The following is a 17,449-nucleotide window of genomic DNA, read 5'->3' on the forward strand; positions in this document are numbered from 1 at the left end:
TCGCTGTCCATATTTAAACTAGTTATCAATAGTTTGATGCGGAGCTTTTTACTTACAACTGTTACCGACATCCTGCACAACAATTTCAATTAATTATGTGTACGAATGATAATATGTGTACCCACGGCCAAAACTAAATAGACAGATTGAGAAAACTACAAGACAAGAGCGTGATGACATCCCGATTTAAGAACTTGCTTGATTATAACATGGGAATTCTGAAATGATTAACTCTCCGCACTTATTCAATGGTAAAACTATTCAGAAGTTTACCATCGCCAGTAACAGCACAACGTCATGCTGGTGCACCTTCTGATTTCTCTCAACTGGCAGTCCGTTCTCGTCTTGCGTGAGCAGGAGCTAGGTGAGTCATTTGATGTACATGCCTATTTCATTACGGAAGTATACTTGCTATCATGTTGCTTCAGGGCGACTAGGCTTGTCGTAAGAGGCGACTAACGGGATCGGGTGGTTGCTTTGTTTAACGCCGCACTCCGCAACATTCCAGGTATATGACTGCGGGCTGTAAAAAATCGAGTCTGGACCATACAATCCAGTAATTGATATCATGAGCATCGTTCCATGCAATTGGGATCGCTGACATGCATCAACCAAGTCAGCGAGCCTGACCACCCGATCCCGTTAATCGCCTCTTACGACAAGCATAATCACCTTTTACGGAAAGCATGGGTTGCTAAAGACCTATTCTACCCCGGAATCTTCAACCCGTTATTTTAGGATTGCACTGAGAATGTCTACTTTCAAAAACTTTTTGTTTGCCCCTATTCTGGCCACGTGCTCTCCAAGCAACTACTCCCCGAGCGCGCATCCGAATTGGATAACTGCTTACGACAACAATTACTGTCGAGTACTTTGCAAGTTCGTTTTCTTCAATAAGAGCAACAAAACATTTTCTGGGGACTCTTTATTTGACGGAAGAGTTGTTCGAGATGATTAGAGGAGGCTCTGGTCATTTCCATTATGCCATTGATGACTTTATCGAGGAGAAAGTTCCCATTCAAGATGCGGGCTGTAAATCGAGTCTGGACCAGACAATCCAGTGATTGATATCATGAGCATCGTTCCATGCAATTGGGATCGCTGACATGCATCAACAAAGTCAGCGAGACTGACCACCCGATCCCGTTAATCGCCTCTTACGACAAGCATAATCACCTATCACCTATTACGGCAAGTATGGATTGGTCTTCACGGGTCTAACAGAAATGTCCTTTTCGTACAGATTCGTTATTGAACAGTGGCCCTATGATGGTTGACAGCAAAATAAAGACAGGTCGTGCATGTCAGACCCTGATTGTGATGCTGCCAAAGGTGTGGAACAAATCTAAGTTTGACATTTTATACCCAGGCAAAGACGGGCAAAGGGTTTAATTGATTTTCTTCCCCTTTTGTCAAACTATACACAGGATCCAGAGTCGCAAACTAGATTCTAAATATTGGTTGTTACACATGATTTTTTTTATGAGTGACTAACACATGTCAGAATTTGTTATTGATGTAATTCCTTGTGGCCTTTTGACATCTACAAGATACTCAGTGGGCGTTGCTTTACGTCAATGTTGACACTGATCCAGCCATATCATGACAAGAGATAACAAGGATGGGCAATATTCGGAGTGAAACCTTATGATTATGGAAAGGGCAATGTCATGTCTTCATAATGGAAATAATTTTACCATTTTATTTATTCAAAATCATAAGATAGAGTCCATTGTTCGATTCCGATGATATGATGAGCCCAACCAGTTTGCGAATGTCACAAACACATTCAAAGGCGAGACAACCATCAATCACTTACTCTATGATGAGCAGAGAACGTAAGGCTCCTGATGATTTGAACTGGAATCTGAAGCAATTCCTCCTGGAGTGCATATCTGTTGACAGGAAGAACTTGCCATTGTCTGATCTGACGTCCAATATGGTCCCATAGGTACACGAAGGGTGACGTGTCAGGTGACCGAGCTGGCCAACGCAATACCCGAAGAACATCGCGCGCACTTCGTCCTGTGCCTGGTCTCAGGTTGTCTTGCTGGACATGATTTGGGGTTTTGCTGAACGAAGAACCTCGTTGATGTAACGTTGTGTATAGTGGTTGGCGTCGAACACAAGCAGATCAGTCTTCAATGGACGCAATAGCGTGTAATGACTTCTCCTCCTTGTCAGTGGACATGAAGTCTGCCATCGACACTCGTGGATTACTAGGGCGTACAGTTCTCACTGCCAGTGTCTGTTGTGTCATTGTTGCACTGTTCTGGTTTGTCTTCGTCTCTGACGTCTGTTTGGACATGCCATTTCCACTCGTCGGTAAGGTCGGTTGATCCTGATTCACTTTGTGGCTGTCAGGATGTCCAAGGCCAGTTGCTGATGATGATATCAGTGTCAGGAATCTGTTTCTGGGATGAGCAGGCGTAACATTATATGTTCCTGGTGGCTTTTGATTGATGGCCTACAACTCAGTCATGTCGACTGTGCGCTATGTATGCCTGAAGCAACTTCCACCTGACGACTGTAGCACGGATACTGCCGAAAGTTCGGGCAACATAGTCATGCCATATCTGCAATATACTCAGAGTTCTTTCTCTTTCTGAGTTAATCGAGGGATAATCATTGCGATTTTCTTGAACTTTCGATGTAAATGAGAAATATTTTTGCGATCAAATTTTATTTGCACTAATACACTCATCAAAGGTTTGATTTTTGGAGATTAATTATAAACAATTTAATTGAAAATAGTAGCCATTTGATGTTTAGTTTAATTTCTTTCTCTTGTCCCCTAGTGTACATATATTATGTTTCAGGTGTACACTTTGGCCGCTCGTTGGAAGCATCAGGTATTTCCTATGTGGACTATGATATCAGCTTCTCCACAGAGGAACACCTCATGACAATCCTGAGAGATGTGGATAATGTGGTCCAGCCCCACCTCAACGTGCTGCTTCTCCTTGACGCAACTACCACTGTTTCAGTCCTACGTCAGTTGGTATGTCAAACACCATGTACATAATTATGTCTCTAAGAAAATAGATTATTATTAATATGTTTATTTATCATTTATTTCTGCTCCCACATATTTGACTCACGTTATTGCCTTTTGTGATTGTGAACATAATCATGTGTGTTTCCGTATAATATGTTATTACATATACAATTTCCTTTCGTGAGTCTGCAATCACTTCATAAACATTAATAGAAATGTGTTCATCAATGAAAAGAAAGTGCAAAGAAGGGAGGTAAATAATGTTCATTCGTGGCTAATATTTTCTTGATATTGTTTACCTTTTTCTTTCACTTGATGGGGGCACGTGTGGCCCAGTTGTCTAAGGCGCCGCGATTCGCTGTGCAGAGTTGCGTCCCTTGGGCACGCCAGAAACCTATGATTGTGGGTTCGAATCCCGGTTCGCCTCAATGATGTTTCTAGGTTTGTCAGCACCATACCCGTGCTTGTGGGTTTCACTGAAGTGGTAAACGTTTGAGACCTGCATGACTTCTGGCTTTCCTCCCACATTAAGCTGACACGCCGTGATATAACTGGAATAATGTTAAAAGCGGCGTTAAACCCAACGCACTCACTCACTCATTTTCACTTGATACTATACCTTGAAATACCTTTTTTACGTCTTTATTAAAACATCGAGACAAATCAATCACCTTTCCTTCACCAGTCTTGCATCTGTGGAACAAGATCCAACTCCTCAGTCGACTTGTGTCACGTTTCACGGGTGCTGGTGGTCGGGAAATCAGATGACTTACCTGTACTCCTGGACAGCAACATTCATTTGGAGAATGTGGCGTTGCTGGAACTCCCGTCAAGTCAGGTGAGTTACAGTTTCAACAACAGAATTTGGGTGTTGGACCATAGCCTCAAGATATCACATGTTGGAAAGTGTCTATATCATTCATACTTAATCACAGGGACACCAAGGGATCGGGACCAGAAATATCTTTGCACCCCGTGAATATTGTGCCCCCTAAATAGTAAGTGAACGGGAACTACTGGTGCGACCTACGTAATTGAGTGCTGCCAAGTCTCGACGACTTTGATCGTTGTCAAGACCTATTTGCCTGCTCCAGATTCGAAGATTGTTTGAATAAAGGTTCCATTGGACCCTAAAATATCAAATTAGTTTGATGACACAGAGGCTTTGGTGAAATCTCAACAGGGTACGTACGACATGAATATACCAAAAGAGATGTCATTTTAATCAAATATATCGTAAACAAATGCAGGCTCGGTTATTTACACAAAGGTTGACGTGTCCACTAAAAATATATATAATTGAGGTTCTTATGTCATTGGCTGATAGCATAAGTCATGTTTGACGCCACAGAATCGCCAACATCACATACAATATACAAATAATTACTCTTGGTCAGGTCAATTATAAGAGGGACCCAAGGACCCGACCCCTGAATTGGTCTGACCGGACCAAGGCCGCAGGAGGCCGCAGGAGGCCGCAGAAGGACATTGGACCATGATTTACATGTATAGTTTCGTCATGTGGTACGGATTAACCAATGGAATTGCAAGATTCTTAATAGAGGTATTACAAAGGAATAGCCAAAAATGTCATATTTATTAAATAAATATTTACCTTATCTTTTTGATACCAGGGACATTCTTCAAAGCCAAAGATGTGGACACTGATGTTTCACCCCAATGGACGTGCTTTCACAGACGTGGCTCTGTCAAGTGAGACAGTGACAAATCCTGGAGAAGTGTTCCCCAATGTCAAATTTGGTTACAACGGTCGACAACTTACTGTCGTCATGAAGGTTTACTCAGAGTAGTACTTTTGTTAAACTGAAAATGAAATGTTGGTGACAATGGATAATGGTAAACGTGGTAGCAACTTGCTACTGTAACGAGGGTGGCTATACAAATTATTTCCCAGGAAATTGAACATGAATGGTTTGTGTTATACCTCATTGGATAACAGTAAATCAGCAGAAATTGTTACAAACGGCACAACTGGTGTTGTGCTTCCATCCATCCATATTGCCATTTTCGTACCTGTCTGCTGGTACTTCAAGAGCGAAGTTTCAATCTAGAAAAGGGGAAGTGCATTGTGTGATGGTTACTTCATTGGAAACACAAGTAATTTACATTGCTGAACTCGCATCTCCAATAACGTTCACACTTATTGTTCGGGAACACCTGTATAACGTCTAAATGTTATAAATGCTTAAAAGTGGGGATGCGCACTCATAAACCGTCTCCACATCCCATGTTCTGCTCAAGATCCATGCTTGTAATTTGTTACCATGTGGCTGTCATTTATACCTGCAGGACAACACCTTTGGCCATGGCTACGTGATAGTTAATAAGAGGAAGCTGTTTGGATTTCCTTTCAGTGTATTGAACCTGCTTGCAGAAGCTATGAATTTCAGGTAGGCTTATTCGCGAAACACCTGGTACAGTCACATGTTGTACGAGCAGTCTTAAAGCAAGTTTTGGTTCTCTTCAATAAACTAGGATAGTTGATAGTTAATTCACACAATTCCTCCGGATCACAGTGCCATGTCATTATTTATCTATTAAACAAACAACACTAATTATTACTCACACATGTATTTATATAAACTTCAATTAATCATTTTACTTTCCATTGTAACAAGTATGTCAAGCATTCCTACCAAGTATTATAACATAATCTTATTAAAAAAGTTACAGGATTATACCACCACGAGAAGATGATTGGGGCAGTAACATTAATGGTTCTTGGACAGGACTATTAGGGATGCTGCAGAGAAGGGTAAGGTGTGGCAGATGATACCCACTTTCTCGTACTGATTTTGCGTTATCATACTCCGTCGGCATCGACTGTTGCTATTCTCCGGTACTTATAAACCTTATGCCTACAGCTTTTGAGAATCATAGCTGGATAAGTTGTTGAAAGAAATTACGATTACGTGTTTCAGTAATTTTAGTGAATGACCCTGTCAGAATCAAGTAGGCATTCACAGTCATAACACACTCTATTATAACATACTTAGTGCATTCATTATACAGTAAAGTACGGTTCTAACGAACTCAAAGGGACTACTAATTTTAGTTATAACCGTAGTTCGTTATAAGCATATATACAGTTTAACAACAGCAAATAGTCGGGACCAAAAATGTAAGTTCGTTATATCCGTCAGTTCGTTATAAGCGTGTTCGTTATAGCCGTAGTTTACTGTAGTTTTTACAACATATATTTGTGGTAGGAGATAGACCTTGCCTCAGGCACTTTAGCATCATAACCACACATAATACAACGTTTATTCATCATATATGATAGTTATGATACGGAAACACTCGGTTAATAATGATTTTTTTTCACAATCATAACAGGACAAAGTGGTTGAATAGTATTCATGAATGATTATATTCTATAAACATTGTGTTTATTGTTGATTTTAGAACACATTAAATTTGATCATTGCAGGAGGCTGATTTGGCATCGGACATCTTAACTATCCACAGTGACCGCACTGCAGTTGCTGATTACATCCTGCCTCCTGTAGCTGAAGGAAAACAAATGATAATTTACAAGAAAGAGGAGGATGTTGTCGAGGACGATCTCCTGATCTTTCTCAGACCATTCCAACTTTATGTCTTTGTAATTTTTGGTGTGTCAGTGATCGCGTGTGTAATCTTCCTGTCCTTTGTAAGATTACTTCATATTAAGGACCAATTTAATTTTCATGTGACTTCAAAAGACAAGAGTATTCACCAAAATATCCGACCAGAAAACAAGCGTCCACCAGGCGACTGGAAAATACAGACCACTACATCCACAACATTTGAAATTTTTGGAGCCATGTTTAAGCAAGGTGATAAAATATGTAAAAACTCATATCATCAACACCTTTGGTATCCAATAACTATTTTCATTTATTCTTTTTATACACTACGAAGTTCATTTAAGAAATGACTGTTCCATCTTACTTGTATCCTTTTTATATATGGCATATTGTAACAGAAGGTGTCATAAACACTTCAGCGAATCCTAATTAAGTACTGGTCCGAGTGGAATTGTTCACATAAATATATGGATTGATTACGCTAAAATCCTTTGATTAAAGTAGTGCCATTTTAAACAAAATAGACGTCCAGACAGTAATTAGGACTTTCACTGTATGTGATGTGAAAGGTGTATTATATATAAGGTTGTTTTTTTGGTACAGGATCAACCATTAGATCAACACATGACTCAGAGCGGATTCTTGTAGCGACATGGTGGATGTTTACAACCATTATTTCTGCTGTCTACTGTGGGACCATAGTGGCAACATTTGCGGTCAAATCAGAAAAGCCACCATTTTCCAATATGGCTGAGTTGACAGCCAGAGAAGATTACAAAATAGGCTATGACAAATCAAGCATCACTGAAAACCTTTTGCAGGTAAACGACGAGGACATTATTACGAAAGAAAAGGCTGTATAAATATTAGCCCCAATGACTAAATTAGTCATATTAGCACTTTTATAACGTAAATCTACTTTATTCTTAATTTCAGAATTCAAAGCAGCCAGACCACGTGACAATCAAACTTAGAGTTCAAGACTTATCCACCAGAGACCCTGATGTATTCAGCACCAACGCAACCAAGCACCTGCAAAAAGTATGGGAGGGAAAATACGCTCATATAGGAGGCATATTTCTTTCAGCCATAGGCAATTCAAGCTGCAAATTAAAAGTGATTGACACCACATTTGAAAATAGTTTTACGGCTTTCCATCTTCCAAAGTCGTCCCCATTCAAGACAGATTTCCAAAAGAGGTATGATCCTGTAGATGAATCCGATTCGACAGGAAAGAATTGATATTACTGGACAGTCCACATCTTTCGTATATTTCGAGCCACTTTGGGGATGTCAAGTGACGGACTGAGTTTAGTTTTTTCGCCACTTAAGACAGTATCAATCTAATAAAAACCATATCTAAGTTCTCGCTGCCGCTTAACAAAGATCTGAGGACATCCCATTACGGGTCACGTCAGAACGACCTTTCGCGAACTTCGACCGACCACTGAAACGACTAACAAGAAGTCGACCTCAATTATAAAGCAGCTTCCTCGAGCTTTACGGTACTCGTTTCAACCTGGCGAATTCCATTTCAGAAAGTCTAATATATGGTTGCGATTGCAAGGCAGTACTTCCCACGTACTGTGCAACGCCTCCTCCGGTCAAATGTTTATCCCACGGAAGCGAGAGATACGGGCCGTAACTGTCGTTCGGAATACCCCGTGTTAACGTTTTCGTGGTTGCATGATTAGAAAAGACATTCCGACTGTCACTTTCATGATCTGGTAAGCGGCCCTTTGATTGGTCGGATGAAAGGTCGTTCTGACGTGACCCGTAATGGAATGTCCTCAGATCTTTGTTTAGCGACAGCGAGAACTAAGATCTGATTTTAATGAGTATTTACTGTAGAATTACTATAGATCCCTTTGATTCTGTTAATGACATGTTATGTCATTAGGATGCCCTGTCCTATGTGATTTCAAAATACAAGAATGTTATCCCAAACATTTTGAACTTTGCACAAATCTTGGCAATCTCTCATTAGGGTTAAAACTTCAAGACATTTGTGTCAGCTTACCATGGTAATTCGAACCTAAAATGTATGCATGTGAGGTGTGTCCTTAAATCATAATACAAGAAGTATTTTCCCATGGAAAACTTTTTACCAAATTACGGGCGGTCGTGTAGCCTGGTGGTTAAAGCGCTCGCTCGTAACACCGAAGACCCGGGTTCGATTCCGATATGGGTACAGTATGTGAAGCCCATTTCTGGTGTCCCCGCCGTGATATTGCTGGAATATTGCTACAAGCGGTTTAAAATCAGAATCACTCACTCACTCTTTACCAAATTATACTCAAAGTTATAGAAAACTAAAAATGTCAATAAATATGTCAATCATGTGTTTTCATATTTTCCAAGTGTTATGGTATTAACTGAGCAGACATTTGAACGTTTGAAACCTACAATTACAATGTCTGTGCATCCAATAACCAAAACACTCTCAAATAATCTGAAAACACAGAAGCTTAATCATAAGAAATCTTCTCCGAAAGCAGAGTCCGAGACAGTTCATTGTACGCTTGGCGCTGTCGGGTAGCCTAGTGGTTAAAGCGTTCGCTCGTCACGCCGAAGACCCGGGTTCGATTCCCAACATGGGTACAATGTGTGAAGCCCATTTCTGGTGTCCCTCACCGTGATATTGCGGGAATATTGCTAAAAGCGGCGTAAAACCATACTCACTCACTCACTCACTCACTCACTCACTCATTGTACGCTTCAGGTGATATATAAAACTAATTTTGTAATTGTTAACTTTTGCACATATTTAAACGTTTCAAACCTCCAAAAGTAAATCAAACAAACAAAAGAAGTCAATCTCCTTAAAACATGGATGTGTGACAAATTATATTTTGTATTTAGGTCGATTGTAACCACCTCTTGAAGTAATATGTTTAATCTTGTCATCACCAGCATGTACCTTCTCAGCGACAGTGGGATCCTGCAACGAACCTACCAAGAATGGTTTCCACCCATTGAAGATGAAGGATGTTCAGAAGAAGACCACAACCCTAAAGCTGTGTCACTGGTCAAGATCCAGAGTATCTTCATTGCTGTGGGAGTGGGATTGCTATGTAGTTCCATGATCCTGGTGGCAGAGATTGTTTGGTATAATATAAAACAGAAAGTATGTAATAGATAAATCAGCTTCGCCTGCAGTCATCTCCTTGTTTTCCAATTGGCTAAAGGGAAACCCAATCAATCAAGTTTGTGTGTAGCTGACATCAGTCGTGTATTTCTTCGCTGCCGGGATACGGCCAACTCATGGTTTGTCAGCACAAGGGAGTGAACACTTACATTTTCCTCCGGCATTATTTATTACTTCCTTTGTGTTCAACAGTGATGCTTGCTGAAAACATCAACAATAGTTAGATAAGCAAGTTAAAGGGAATCTTCTGTAACATTAAGTGTCAGCTCTGTGCTTTCTGCTTACACTATGTTTGTCACTATGGTGTTCTTAAGTTTCAAAAGTTGATTTTCAAGAAGCATTTACTGGATATCATTGAAACTTGATACATGGCATCAATTGGAGACGGCTGCGATGTCAAAATGTCGTGAATAAGGTCAAACTAACATTGTTGGTAATTTCTTAAGTGTGTTTGCCTTTTTCACTAAAATCTGTTTCTCTGCAGATTACTCTGCCGGAGTACTGTGCGGCAGCAAGCAACAAAATTGCATACTTATTTCGGCAAATTGTGAGTCGCGCCGGTCGCTACCGGTGGGGCAGAACATGCTTACCCTTTTTGCGAACCTGGTGTCCTCACTGATTTTCAGTGATCCATTTATTTCATTGTCACCGATATGCAGTTTCGGCTCACTTGAATCTATTTCGGCAGATGGTCGAGACTGGTTATTCTCTGGCGTTAACGTTTTGTATTTGAACTGGGTTGATGTTTCTGCTGGTGGACTAAAGTCCCCCATCATCATCATCATAAGCTCAGTAGCATTTATCAATTATGCTGATTCAACTACATAAGATATATCTGGGTCGAGACGTGAAAACTGTGTTATAGCGGCCGATTTGGGACAACCTTTGCCTGGATGAACAAAGGCTAATTACATTATAGCCATAAACTGTATATGTCTGGAATCTTAACTGCCATTACTTATAAAATACTAATCTCAAATGTTGATATCCCCATTATACATTGTACACTGATTGTCAGCCATCCTGAACGAGCTGTGCAGCTGTCACTGATTATTTACTGTTGTTTATATTAATTATTAAATCCATGTCATATGTCCTTTGATGTAAAAGACTTGGTCCAGAGACGAAAAACGAGGAAGGCCTTACCCTTAGCCTAGCTAGGGTTAGGCTAGGTGCTCCGGGGCACAAAGAATAACTACTACCACGATGTGCTGAAATGGCACATAGTGCTTCTTGTATGTATGTGTTTACCTGTATAAAGCACACTTGTATACACCTCACGCCCTCGACTCCATGTTGTCACTTCCTACCGAGAACCCTACACCGACCCATGCATATAGGATATATGCACGTAATCGTATTCAGCGTCACAAGCATGTAAACACACGCTCAGCATACGCGTTGTTAGTTGCCCCTATTGTGTTGCAAAACGAACATACTTCTTTCTTTACTTATAAACAGCAGGATATCTGCCCTTGTTCACAAGAAACGTCATTCAAAATTAACATATTGTTTTATGCGCTGTGAAGTACCTGGATTTCTGGTTTATCACTTGCCGTCTTCGCATGGCAGGAGTACAACAGGCAACAAACACAAATTGTCAGGCAACAAACACAAATTGTCAGGCAACAAACACAAATTGTCAGGCAACAAACACAAACTGTCAGGCAACAAACACAAATTGTCAGGCAACAAACACAAATTGTCAGGCAACAAACACAAACTGTCAGGCAACAAACACAAACTGTCAGGCAGCAAACACAAATTGTCAGGCAACAAACTCAAACTGTCAGGCAACGAACACAAATTGTCAGGCAACAAACACAAATTGTCAGGCAACAAACACAAATTGTCAGGCAACAAACTCAAATTGTCAGGCAACAAACACAAACTGTCAGGCAACGAACACAAATTGTCAGGCAACAAACTCAAATTGTCAGGCAACATACTCAAATTGTCAGGCAACAAACACAAACTGTCAGGCAACAAACACAAATTGTGAGGCAACAAACACAAATTGTCAGGCAACAAACACAAATTGTCAGGCAACAAACACAAACTGGCAGGCAACAAACACAAATTGTCAGGCAACAAACACAAACTGGCAGGCAACAAACACAAATTGTCAGGCAACAAACACAAATTGTCAGGAAACAAACACAAACTGTCAGGCAACAAACACAAATTGTCAGGCAAAAAACACAAACTGTCAGGCAACAAACACAAATTGTCAGGCAACAAACACAAACTGCCAGGCAACAAGCACACATTGTGAGGCAACAAACACAAATTGTCAGGCACCAAACACAAATTGTCAGGCAACAAACACAAATTGTCAGGCAACAAACACAAATTGTCAGGCAACAAACACACATTGTCAGGCAACAAACACAAACTGTCAGGCAACAAACACAAATTGTCAGGCAACGAACACAAATTGTCAGGCAACGAACACAAATTGTCAGGCAACAAACACAAATTGTCAGGCAACAAACACAAACTGGCAGGCAACAAACACAAACTGGCAGGCAACAAACACAAATTGTCAGGCAACAAACACAAATTGTCAGGCAACAAACACAAACTGTCAGGCAACAAACACAAATTGTCAGGCAACAAACACAAATTGTCAGGCAACAAACACAAACTGGCAGGTAACAAATACAAACTGTCAGGCAACAAACACAAATTGTCAGGAAACAAACACAAACCGTCAGGCAACAAACACAAATTGTCAGGCAAAAAACACAAACTGTCAGGCAACAAACACAAATTGTCAGGCAACAAACACAAACTGGCAGGTAACAAACACAAACTGTCAGGCAACAAACACAAATTGTCAGGCAACAAACACAAACCGTCAGGCAACAAACACAAATTGTCAGGCAAAAAACACAAACTGTCAGGCAACAAACACAAATTGTCAGGCAACAAACACAAACTGCCAGGCAACAAGCACACATTGTGAGGCAACAAACACAAACTGTCAGGCAACAAACACAAATTGTCAGGCAACAAATACAAATTGTCAGGCAACAAACACAAATTGTCAGGAAACAAACACAAACCGTCAGGCAACAAACACAAATTGTCAGGCAAAAAACACAAACTGTCAGGCAACAAACACAAATTGTCAGGCAACAAACACAAACTGCCAGGCAACAAGCACACATTGTGAGGCAACAAACACAAACTGTCAGGCAACAAACACAAATTGTCAGGCAACAAATACAAATTGTCAGGCAACAAACACAAATTGTCAGGCAACAAACACAAATTGTCAGGCAACAAACACAAACTGCCAGGGAACAAATACAAATTGTCAGGCAACAAACACAAATTGTCAGGCAACAAACACAAATTGTCAGGCAACAAACACAAATTGTCAGGCAACAAACGCATGCTTTGTTTTGCAAATCGTGTGAGTGGCGGATGCTACCTTTGGGGAAGGATATGTTTACTCTTTTCGTGAACACCTAGTGCCATCAAGGATTTTCAGCGACCAATTCATTTAAATCTCACTTCTCTTTTGCTTTTTATGTAATCTGTTTCGTGGAATAATCAAGGGTGGCTATTTTCTTCCGTTGACGTTTATTATACAGTATGTTTTAGGTTTATACATTCATAAATCATTTCTAACTGCATGGACTTAAACCATCATTAAACCTGTCATCATTTGCAGCTATTATGAGAACCAGTGTCTTCAGACATCATCAAGAAGTTCCAATTATATATTCCAATTAGAAACTTATGTGACCAATGAAAGAGTTGATTGTATGTGACATACTGAGTTAATATACTCTTTAAAAGAAGAAGCTATACATGCATAAATTTTATGACACTGGACCCGTTTTTGTAGAAATTCCATTTCATTTCTTACATAATCATTAAATTTCATTTAATTTTCGAGTAAACATGCAGGATGCCCGAAAAGTAATGTTGTGACGTCGCGACGGAGCAATTCGCCCAAACGCAGCTGCAATGCCAGAAACGTGCAGCATGCAATTTTCTGAACTGTAGTGACAATTCCTCTGTTAAAATGCCACGTCTTTCAGAAGCAGAACGTCACAACGCCATCGGCAGACTGCAAGCGGATGAAACACAACAGCATATGGTGCAGTTAATGGGTATGACCAGATTGACCATCTCTAACTTGTGGAGACATTACAACACTACCTGTAACGTTCGTGACAGGCCAAGGTCAGGACGACCTCGCGTTACAACGGCGGGCCAAGGTCGCTACATCCGGGTGTGGGACCGTTTCAGGCGACGTCAACAGCCGCACAAGTACCGGGACTGCGTCGAATATCTGATCAGACTATTCTGAGAACAGCCGGTATTCTAGCCAGGAGACCCGTGCGGCGTAACATCCTGACGCCGCATCACCTCCGTGAACGTCTGCAGTGGTGTCGTCAGAGAGTCACATGTCCTCAAGCAAGATGGAAACGTGTTCTGTTCACAGACGAATCCCGTTTTCTGCTGAGACGTGCTGATGGACGTGCCCGTGTGTACCGACGTCGCAACGAACGTTACGCTGAAGATTGCGTTCAGCAAGTGGGTCGTTTTGGATGGGGAAGCGTCATGATGTGCGGAGGCATTCATCACGGAGGCCGGGCAACACATGTGAGAGTGGATGGTGCTCTGAATGGTCTACGCTACCGAGACGAGATTCTGCATCGCCACCTTGTTCCCTTCATCAACGCCAATGGCGGCATCTTTTAACAGGACAACGCCAGACCCCACATCGCAACGTACCTACGCTACCCTGGCCTGTCCGCTCGCCAGACTTGTCCCCTATTGAACATATGTGGGACGTGCTGGATCGTCGTGTCCGTCAACGTCAACCACCGCCACAGACACTTCATGAACTGTTTGTTGCGCAAGAGCAGGAGTGGCAAAACATCCCCAGGGCTGTTATTCGCGTCTATGGGCAGTCACTGCCATGAGGTGATAGCAACTCGTGGAGGCCACAATGGTTATTGACTTTCCACCTACCCCGGACGTCTTTGCACCTGTTTTTGTTAAGTGCATATTGTACAGCAATAATATTACCTAAAGTATACATTCCACTATTTATAATATTTATGAAATCTAAACTCGAAAAAAAAACCAGTTGCAATCCTGATGTATAGTGTTTTTTAAGAGTATATTCATTATGCCGTACCACACTATTATTTCACGTATTATGGACATTGTGAGTGGTAATGAAGAATACTATCTACCCTACGCATTTTGTATGACCTCCCTAATGGCGCTAAAATAGAAGTCTCACTGTGTAGTTAGGCTTATATGTATATAGTCATAACGTGTATGTACCCCACTTCCTTAAATATTGGTTCTACAGTTTTCGCATGAGCCGCAAGCTACAGCTGTGGACGTGGTAGGAAATACCAAATATATTACCTAGGTTTATTCTAAAGTAGCAACAGCTACGCGATAGGTCACAAGGAACATGAGCTCGCAACTTGATGACTTCGTATAATGGTGAATGTCTAGCAAATTGTTCTTCTCAGATGTAGCTGAGCAACGCAGAAAAACGTGATGGCCGAATGATCGCATCCAAAAGCGGGAGAGATATGACAATCGGAATTGGGAGAAAAGGTACAGATAATCGACGTGGGGATTGTGAGAATGTGCGAGAAAAACCCACCTGTGCATAAAATGAACTTGTCCGATATTGCCGTGGTCGGGTTCTGTTGGGGGAGTCATCATTTATTTATTTTTAAAAACGGGTAAATATTGTTGATATCTCATATAAGAAATAAACGTCTCGCAGTCCTTGTATAACTAATATGAAACACTGCAGGGAAAATAAACCACTTGCGGCTGCTCCCCTTATGGTTTATCCTCCCTGCAGTGTTATATTGTACGATACACATCCCACTACTTAAGGGCTACATCTATTCAGGCAATGAATGTATGCTGGATTTGAGATGAGTCTAAAAATGTCTATGTCTTGGCACCCATGTCAGGGGAGAGTTTGCTCCACTTCAGTTCCACACTGTCCTCCCTTGACTCTAGGAATCCCTCGACCATGCCACTAGCACTAGTTGTAATTAAGAACTAAAATCTGCTCTACCCAAATATGCATTATAGTAAAGTGCAGTTTTGCCCTGAACTATCATAGTAAAAGCACGAGGACCCTTCGAAGTTTTAAATCCTCGGGCAAAACTATACTTTATTACACTACACATCAGGGTAGAGCAAAGATGTTTGTTTTTTCTAAGATGCAGAATTTAAGACAAATCTTGTGTTTTAATGAACATGTGCTTAAAATCAACTCTGTAATGATCTGCGCCATAAATTGAAAATCCTCGAACAAAGCTGACGGTCTGTTCCACTTAAGTGCCCGTACCATTACGTTAACAAAATAAAAAACCAAAACATGTGTAGTTTAGGGTTAAATAGGTCACATTTTATTTTCCGTATTGTATGTCATTAACCAAATCCAGGAAACAATAAGTTGGATTTGAATTTATGTTTATTATACATTTGGCTCAGTTTACGAGTTCACGCGACACTGAACATTCAACAAGTGCATTGTGGGGCCAAACTGACCAATGTTTTTGTTTGTTTAACGCCGCACTCAGAAATATTCCAGCTATACGACGGCGGTCTGTAAATAATGAATATCATGAGCATCGATCCATAATATTCGGATCGATGACATGCATCAGCGACCAAGTCAGCGAGCCCGACCACCCGATCCCGTTTGTCGCCTCTCACGACAAGTATAGTCGCCTTTTACGGCAATCATTGGTTGTGTTTTAATATATTTATCAACATAATTTCCCTGCTTTTCAATACACTTCTAACATCGATAGTGAAATTTTTCTATTCCAGTCAGGAAGTAGTTTTCTGAAGCCACCTCGAGAAACTCACGGCAGCTTTGAGGTCATACCGCTTTAGAAAACAGGTAGAGATCACTTTGTGCCAGGTCTGGCGAGCAAGTCTAGAGGTGTCAGAAGAGGTATTGTCATGCGGTATTACAGCTCCAGCAGTCAGCATTCCTCGCCAGTTTACTTTGAAAGAATCTCCCAGGCAATGAAGCAAATTAGCATAGTAGGCATCGGTAATCGTCCCAGAATACAGTGGCCATAACATTCTCCACAGATCTTGAAGACCTGAATTTGTTTGGTGCCAGGGGAAGTGGAATGGTGCCATTCCATGGATTCCTGTTACTAATCTCTTTTTGAATTTGACGAAATCTTCCTTAATTAACTCTAAATTTTCTCTGGCAATGTCAGTTCTTTTTGTCTTAAGATCAGAATTTAGAAACTTTGGCACCCAAAGTGCAAATATCGTATTCATTTGTAAATGTTCATGAATAATAGTTTCAATTGATCCATTGATTAGACCCGTGTTGTCCTTAAGTTCAGCAATAGTAATATGTAAATCTGACAGTATAAGTTTTTCTATCTCCTTGATTGAATCTTCTTTGATGGAAGTTGAGGGACGTCGAGTCCTTGGGTCATCATCAAGGCTTTTTCTGCCAGCCTTAAACATAGCTGCTCAACGTTTAACAGTGGAATAGCTATGGCATTTATCCCCATACACTTGTGAGATGCAGTCATTTTTTTCTTGGGGAGTACTTTTCTGTCAAGTCAAAAACTTGATGACCGTTTGGTACTCGTTCTCTTCCTTTTCTGTGTCCATTTGAATCCCTATCACGTTCAACTGGCTGCCACGAATATACAAACGGCCTCAATAGAC

The 17,449-nt window shown here is 40.8% G+C and overlaps 1 protein-coding gene across 1 annotated transcript; it reads left to right on the forward strand.

Annotated features, from left to right (window-relative positions):
* Positions 1-297: 297 nt before the first annotated feature.
* LOC139459442 (probable glutamate receptor) lies at positions 298-14,458 on the forward strand. Its single transcript, XM_071240890.1, has 12 exons — positions 298-364; positions 2,820-3,001; positions 3,684-3,831; positions 4,625-4,794; positions 5,309-5,409; positions 5,687-5,774; positions 6,450-6,837; positions 7,192-7,409; positions 7,525-7,787; positions 9,502-9,715; positions 10,221-10,283; positions 13,931-14,458. Exons 1-12 carry the CDS (start codon positions 298-300, stop codon positions 14,456-14,458), a joined length of 2,430 nt encoding a protein of 809 aa, XP_071096991.1.
* Positions 14,459-17,449: the final 2,991 nt, after the last annotated feature.

Source organism: Haliotis cracherodii, unplaced genomic scaffold, assembly GCF_022045235.1.
Source record: "Haliotis cracherodii isolate W230 unplaced genomic scaffold, xgHalCrac1.p SCAF_13, whole genome shotgun sequence".
Lineage (NCBI taxonomy): Eukaryota > Metazoa > Mollusca > Gastropoda > Lepetellida > Haliotidae > Haliotis > Haliotis cracherodii.